The following is a 7,470-nucleotide window of genomic DNA, read 5'->3' as shown; positions in this document are numbered from 1 at the left end:
CGGCAACGAGATAAGATGTTTATGGTACTTGCATAGTATTATGTTTCTGCTGGATAAATCCTTTGACACTTAGCCACTGATGCCGCGTTCTACACCGACAGCTTTGTTGTCCCCAACACGCTCGGATCAACAAGCGCTGTTCCCTTCAATATTTAATTGTCGAGCACAGCTCTACTGAGACTTTGCGATGCACTGCCAGTCACAAAGAACTTATGAATGACGAAATCTTGGATGCACAATTACTCATTCTGCACGATCCGTACTATTGCCTTTTTGCCTATCTTTTGTAAAAAGTACTCATGCGGTACTTGGTTTCACCCTCGTACGGAGCCAGGTCTGCAAGCGCTTGCTCCCCTTCTCGAATGATGGCTTGCCGGATTCTCTCGCTTCTCGGCTTGATGCTAACCTTGAAGATATTCGGCCTCATATTGAGACCGTTCCTGAGCGCATGTTAGCATGTCTTCCTATTCTTGTGTGGAACTGCTTACGTGTAGTCGAAGATGTCTACCGGGATCGGCTCTCCGCGATCGTCGAGCGCTGGCTCAATTTTGAATCCCCAGACCAGCCTCGCAACCGTCAACCACGTACCCTGTTCTGCCAGTGCCTGACCGGAGCATACCCGCCGTCCCCAACCAAATGTCATGTAACCCCGCTCTCCCGGGAATGGCCGAGAATCTGGGTGGTCTTTCACAAACCTGTTTGGGTTAAAGCGATCAGGATCAGGAAAATCACGCTCATTGTGGTGTATCGCCCAGACGTTGCCTTGGACCCATGTAGATTTTGGAATCAGATAACCGTTGTAATAATCATCCTCCACTGGCGCATGGGGCTGCCCTCCAATGATTGCAACTGATCGCCAGCGAAAGACTTCCTTTACGAAAGCTCGCATGTAAGGCAGATTGGCATCGTCATCGAATGAAGGACTTCTATCAGGTCCAACAACGCGGTCTAGTTCTTCCCATGCAGCTTCCATGGTCTCAGGGAAAGCACGCATGGCCAGGACAGCAGTGATGAGCGTACTGCTAGAAGTGTCAGATCCAGCACCGAACAAGTTGCCTGCCAAAGCCGAGATCTCCTTGGGTGTCAAGTTGTATTTCTCCCGTTCTCTGAAAAGTGTCTTTGCATAACAATCCTCGTGCCCAGGTTTCTCGTTAGCTTCGTTGGCCAAAGAGTAGAAAAAGTCGTGTCCACGATGCGACTTCTTCTTGGATCCCATGCCATGCTTCCAAGGTGCATACTCTGTGGGTACTTTTGCTAGAACTGGGAAAGTTTCCATTAGCATTGGGAAAGTCTTCCCTGGAACGTTCAAGTCGGCTGCACGATGCATCAACGCGATGACCTCAGTAATGATGGGGTCTTCATGACTTTCCACCCGCCTGCCAAAGCCGATGATTGATACAACGCTCGTAGCATACCGCTCGAAGTGGGAAACGTAGTTTTCGGGACTGCTGAGCAAGTCAAGCGCAACGACTTTGCTTTCATCATTCTGAAAGTTGCGATATTTCTTCACTTGTTGAATCCCAACGCCTTGATGGGTGATCTTCCTCAGGGCACGAAAGCGTTCGCGCTGTGCAGGCGTGGTGGTGATGAGATTGACAAGATTGTTCTGGCCAGCCCCAAGTTCAGCAAACACTAGCATGCGCGGTCGAGAGCAGTATATGCCAGCTCTTTTATCCAAAAGTTCGTTTGCGGTCCAGGCATCGTTGATCCAGACTGTAGGGTTCCTTCCGATCCAATAAGTTATCAACGGCGTATTATACTTTTTTGAAAGCTCTTCGAAGTAAATCCATGGCTTGTTGTCGGGCAGTTGGAAAGTGTTGCCGATGATGGGATACGGGAAAGGTCCTGGCGGCTTTTCAGGAGTGACAGTTAGCATCCATTCGACGTACAGTAAAGATCTCATCAGCTCACCATTTTTGATCTCAAGTACAACATCCAGGCATAATCTGCAATCAACCCAACCGCCGCAACTGTGAGTATCGCAGATATAACACTTGTTGTACCATATTTGGCGAAGCCATGCTGCAGATAATGCAGCGGCAATGCTTCAAACAGTTGGTCGATAGCCATACTAGCGCTTTTCGTCTAGTTGCAAGCACCTGGTTGTTGTTGAAGCCGAAGCTCAAAGCTGACTGCGAAGATGATACACGAGCGACAGCATCCCATGCCCAAGCCAGACTCCCAGGACAAATGACAGCTCAGCAATTTTGGATTAGTGAATTTCTCCATATTGCGAAGAATTAGCCATTGAACAAGTTGGGTCGGATGCCCTACCCCACATCAACCGCGGGGGTGGGGCTGGGGTAGCCTGGAATTCCGGTTATCCTTTCCGATTAACCTCGCTTCGTTACACGAGCACTGCAAGTGCTTAACACCGCTACCGGATTTTGACTGTCAGAACGCACACATTACATGTGTGATATCTGCATTACACCATAGGCAAACCAAACATGGACTGTAGTTGACCTTGAGGGCTAGCGCCCGTGAAGAAGCCGAAACTGAGGCACGCGTCTTGTTGTTCACCAGGCCTGTGTTTGAAGTAGAGGCCTTGAAATCTTCATTTTCTTTTTAAAACCTGCGTTTCAATATCTGGAGCCGCAGCTTTCAGAATAGGTGTGGTACAAAGTGTGTGTCCTGGCTGCAATGACTGACTTACTTCGCCATATTTGACCACTTGCACCTTACCATCATACCCAACTCTTACGGATAGTGGCCTTCGACTCTTCAATTCTGTACTGGTCTCTAAGATACCGACTTGTCAGCCATTACACCCAACGCGCACCAATTCCTGAAGACTTCTTGACCCTTGTGTTTCCATCTGCAGTAGTATGTCTGTCGTTAAGGAGCCGCTAGAGCATGCAGATTAGCCCCAAGTTCATGGTCAGTGTAACGCGGCATCATCTTCCCGACAACGCAAATTTACCGCTGCAGCTCATCCGTCGTGATTCCCTGCTGATATCAAACCTGAATACATGTCTAGAATTCGGTTCCAGCCTATTGAACGCAGTAATTGAACGCCTCCGCCACAGCTCCAACTGTTCGCCACGGCAACAAGACCCCTGCGACGAGTATGCAGTATCGGCCACGTGGGGCACTTATTCTAGTAATCCAGGCTTCTGAGTCGCCTCGCCTCTACCTATCAATATTCGCTTTATTATCTTCTCCAACTTCAAGACTGATGGACCACGTGCACGCCGTGAGGAGCACCATGCGTGAGACCAGGTCTAACCTGGCACTTCCCCCGCACCCCACATACAAGCTGACACAAGTCTGGGGTAAATTTGAACTAAGCATATCGGGGCTCTATCGGCAGATATGCAGGCAGGGGTAAATGCCTGACTGCGATCTGCATATGAAGTTGAAGCAACAGGCTTGGTTATGAAGCCAGCGTTGAGACAAGCCAGGGATTTCGTGTCGAAGATCATTTTGCCAGCTAGCAACAAAGTCTCTTATATTTTTTGTACTTCCCCATCTATTCGAGAAGAGAGAATCTTGTACGACGATAGCACGACATCGGAAACAAAGCCCCATGACCCTGTGGATGTGAAGCCAAATCTATCCATCATGACCGATACCACGAGCTCGCTGATCAGCAACTGGAAATGCATTCTCGCATGCACACTTGTTTCCATGTCACCATTCCAGTATGGTATCGATTTCGGTGCCATTGGTGGACTCCAAGCTATGCGTGGCTTCCTTGAAGTCTTTGGACACCCTGATCCCTCGGTTCCACTTGGCTACAATCTCTCGCCCACACGCCAGCAGCTCATCTCATCGCTCATGATCTTGGGTGCATTCTTGAGTTCAGGCAGCGCGGGTATCTTCGCAGCATATCTTGGACGGAGGCATTGCTTGTGGTTGGCGAGCTTGCTGTGCTGTGTGAGCAATGTGGTCATGATGACTACAACAAGTATTGGTGGACTCTACGCCGGCCGCTTCCTCATCGGTCTTGCGAATGGGTGGTACATGACCTTTTCGCAACTATACATTCAGGTAAGCTTCAAAGTATCCTTGGCAGTATGGTAATGCTCACAAATTGTAGGAAAGCGCCCCGGCTCGGTACCGCGGTCTTCTGATCTCAGTCTTCCAAATTTGGACTTCCATCGGTTCCCTCATCGGCACAGTTATTGACAATGCTACACACGACATGGATGGAAAGAACTCATACATCATCCCACTCGGCACAATCTATATCATCCCCGTATTCATGTCCGTTGCCCTCATATTCATTCCCGAATCTCCCCGCTGGTTGATACTGGTAAACAAGCCAGAGCAAGCCAGGAAAGCCATGCTTTGGTTGCGTCCCCATCCCGAATCTGTCCCAACAGAACTCGCTGAGATCCAGGCCGCCATTGATGCAGAGAAAGCTACCAAGGATTCTGCGAACTTCATCGACATCTGGAGAGACCCGGTTGACAGAAGACGTACGCTTCTGGCTGTTGCCGCTGTCTCTACCCAAGCTGCATCCGGTGCTATGTTCATGATCGCTTATGGCACTTACTTCTTTTCAGTACGTTTTATTTTGTTTGCGAATCATTGGCTATATTCAATGCTAACATTTTTTTCAGATGGCGAATGTCGGCAGTCCCTTCATGAATAGCTGCATCCTAACAGCCGTCGGCGTACTAGCCATCATCGTCAACAGCTGCGTCATCTCCAAAATCGGACGACGACGTGTCTTCCTCATGACTGGCTTGTCTATCTGTGGTATTACTCAGATCATAATTGCTGCCGTCTACCATGTCGAACCAGGCACCGTGCGCACCGGAAAGGTATGATACTGAATTGTGCACGATCATATCATTTTCTCTAACATGAAGCAGGTCATCGTCGGTCTCTCTATCATCTACATCGCCGGATACAACGGTATGATTGCGGCTTACGCCTGGCTCTCCGGTGGCGAAATCCCCTCACAGCGTCTCCGTTCCTACACATTCGGCGTTGCAGCGGCTGTCGGTTTCGCTGGCGCTTGGCTCGCTACTTTCACCGCACCGTACTTCATCAACCCTGATGCGCTGAACTGGGGTCCCGAATATGGCAAGTTGCTCATACCCCATTAAAAAGCGGTTTGCTAATACATCGATAGGCTGGATTTGGGGTCCCTCTTGTCTCGTCACTGTTCTGTGGGTGTACTTCTATCTTCCTGAAATTAAAAACCGCACTTTGGAGGAAATCGATGAGATGTTTGAGGCTAGGCTTTCAGCGCGCAAATTCAGAAAGTACGTCTGCGTTGGAAGGGCGGTGATGGGTGCGGATGAGAAGGTCGTAGGTAGGACGGGTAGTACGAGTACCGAGAAGGAGGACGGTGTTGAGAGACTTGAAGTTGTTGGTGTGTCCAAGACTGAATAATAGAAAGCTGGGATAGGTTGAGGTGTATGGCTGTGTCAGGCTGGACTGACTGTTCGGACAGTTCTACGGAACACGTTTGTGAGATAATTATATTGAATGGAGAACATGCTTTGCACTACACATAGCAATTCAGACGGCCACCAAGTGCACTTACAAAAAGTTGCATCGCGTTCTAACACCTGAAAACTTATGCGTTTCATTGCTCAAAACCGTTCTATTCTGTCATGGCCGTCCTTGTTAGGAACAGCTGTCGATGCCACGCACATGATCGCAGAAAAACTGATAGACTTGGTAGAAGATAGCTCAACAGAGTCAAAAATTGCTAATTGAGTTTTCTTTTGATTGAAGCATTCTATCAAGTTTCTAGGTGTCTATCACGCGGCGACCGGGGTAGCCTTCTTGATCGCCTCATCCCCCACTTCCTCAGCATGTGTCTCCGCATCATGTTTGAAAATCCAGTCTTCACGAGGAAACTGGATCAGCGTGGGGTCGCTCTTGACCTTTTCCCAATCAGTCTTATGCCACATGTCTCTCGTTGTCTCACCAGTTTTTTGCACCGCCTTGACCCTGTCATATCGCACATCTTGGTACGCTCTTAGTGCACCTCGGATGTTATCTTTGCCCGCCTTCCGTAGCAACACTGCGACCGTAACACCGTCTTCCAATGCCTGCGTCGCGCCCTGTGCACTCGTGGGCAGGAAAGGATGTGCCGCATCGCCTAGCAGGCAGATGCGTCCATGACCGGGTGCATTACCATATCCACTGACCCAGTTGGGCAATGGATCGCGGTAGACAAGCTTCCAATCCACGAGCTTTTCCTCAGGGGTCTTGGACACAATCTTCCAGCACATTGGATCCCAGCCTTCCAATACTTTCTTGACATCCTTGAGATAGCCAGGGAAGGACCAGGATTCGTCAATGTCGTGCTCGTCGCGGTGGGTGAGGACCCAGCAGCAATCTGACCCGCCTTTGATCGTGCTGAAGAGGAAATGTACATCGGGTCCTGTAATCATATTAGCGACTCTTGTTTTTCACTTGGCTGAGCATCGGGGAGCGTTCAGACTTACCGATCCACCCGTTGAACGTATCCCCGTTCTCACAGAAATGCTTTGTCTCCGGGTCGGCGATCATATCCTTGTTACTAAACCATGATCGCCAGACTGCATAACCACTACTCTTTGGCTTGTCCTCATATCCTAGAACAAGTGTTCTGGCTTTACTTCTCACACCATCACTCGCAATCACAAGATCACCCTCCACCTTGGTTCCATCCTCCAGGACAATGCCCGCTGCATTCTCATTCTCCCAATACTTCTCCACTCTATGACCTAGATTGATCTCTACGCCAATTTGCTTCGCGTAATTGAAAACGATCTCATGCAGCTCTCCGCGATGGCCGTTGAACATGGGTGCCTTCTCATCGCGTGGCGGAGTCTTCTGGTTGATGACAATTTCGCCAGTGTCATACTTGTGGATGTTGAAACCGTATTCGGTGAGGTCAATGGAAATACTGCGCATCTCACGGGCAATGGCGCCATCGTCCCAGCGCGCAAAGATGCGGCCAGCATTTGGACCAAAGGTGATGATGTCGCCGAGGATTTTGAGTGAAGGGAAAGCCTCGTAAATCACGGGAGTGTGACCTTGTCGAATGCATTCGATGGCTGCAGTGAGGCCTCCGAAACCTGGTAAAGAGCGTAAGCGGGGTGTTTTTGAAAGGGTGGGCTGGATGTAATGTACCTGCGCCGATGACGATGACCTTAATTCCTGTCTTTGGTCTGGATTCACTGTTGGCCGGAGTGGTGTTATGGGTATCTAGAGTAGACATCTTGGGCAACCTTGATTCGTCTATCCTTGCACGAAGTGGCATACGTTATATTGTCTTCAATTCTCTCGGTCTACTTCAAGTGACAGAACTTGACGTTTTGGAGGAAGTCAAGATACCTAAACCGCGGTTCCTCGGTGAACTTTGGTCGTCTTGCAGCGTGGGGCTTGCGAACCCTTGCATCTACCGTCCCTTTAGTATCCCACCTTTTGGCATGGTAGTTGATGCTAGGATACATGGCCCCGAACACTAGGCGTGGGTGGCCCGACGCAGTGCAACCAACCTGGCTCGGCCTGTTT

At 49.6% G+C, this 7,470-nt stretch overlaps 3 protein-coding genes across 3 annotated transcripts; 1 reads left to right on the top strand and 2 right to left on the bottom strand.

Annotated features, from left to right (window-relative positions):
* Window positions 1-259: 259 nt before the first annotated feature.
* On the bottom strand, window positions 260-2,188 carry IAQ61_007524 (uncharacterized protein). The gene is made up of 3 exons (XM_003842292.2): window positions 1,912-2,188; window positions 489-1,852; window positions 260-440 (listed from the first exon to the last, which is right to left on the bottom strand). Exons 1-3 carry the CDS (start codon window positions 2,068-2,070, stop codon window positions 278-280), a joined length of 1,686 nt encoding a protein of 561 aa, XP_003842340.1. The 5' UTR covers window positions 2,071-2,188; the 3' UTR covers window positions 260-277.
* Window positions 2,189-3,564: 1,376 nt separating this feature from the next.
* Window positions 3,565-5,349, top strand: IAQ61_007523 (uncharacterized protein; the record flags this gene model as incomplete). The annotated part of the gene is made up of 5 exons (XM_066097618.1): window positions 3,565-3,993; window positions 4,043-4,510; window positions 4,569-4,772; window positions 4,824-5,037; window positions 5,087-5,349. The coding sequence occupies 5 exons, from the start codon at window positions 3,565-3,567 to the stop codon at window positions 5,347-5,349; spliced, it is 1,578 nt and encodes a 525-aa protein (XP_065952115.1).
* Window positions 5,350-5,723: 374 nt separating this feature from the next.
* IAQ61_007522 (uncharacterized protein) lies at window positions 5,724-7,174 on the bottom strand (the record flags this gene model as incomplete). The annotated part of the gene is made up of 3 exons (XM_003842295.1): window positions 5,724-6,352; window positions 6,417-7,031; window positions 7,087-7,174. 3 exons carry the CDS (start codon window positions 7,172-7,174, stop codon window positions 5,724-5,726), a joined length of 1,332 nt encoding a protein of 443 aa, XP_003842343.1.
* Window positions 7,175-7,470: the final 296 nt, after the last annotated feature.

Source organism: Plenodomus lingam, assembly GCF_022343315.1.
Source record: "Plenodomus lingam strain CAN1 chromosome Unknown contig_3, whole genome shotgun sequence".
NCBI classification, from domain to species: domain Eukaryota; kingdom Fungi; phylum Ascomycota; class Dothideomycetes; order Pleosporales; family Leptosphaeriaceae; genus Plenodomus; species Plenodomus lingam.
The sequence above is the reverse complement of the archived record's forward strand: the minus strand, read 5'-3'. Positions and strand labels throughout refer to the sequence as shown.

Coding starts and splice junctions, on each gene's coding strand:
- IAQ61_007524 (XM_003842292.2), bottom strand. CDS start 2,070: ATGGCTATCGACCAACTGTTTGAAGCATTGCCGCTGCATTATCTGCAG. Junction 1,853..1,911: donor TGTACTTGAGATCAAAAATG/GTGAGCTGATGA, acceptor ACTCCTGAAAAG/CCGCCAGGACCTTTCCCGTA. Junction 441..488: donor GTAGACATCTTCGACTACAC/GTAAGCAGTTCC, acceptor ACATGCGCTCAG/GAACGGTCTCAATATGAGGC.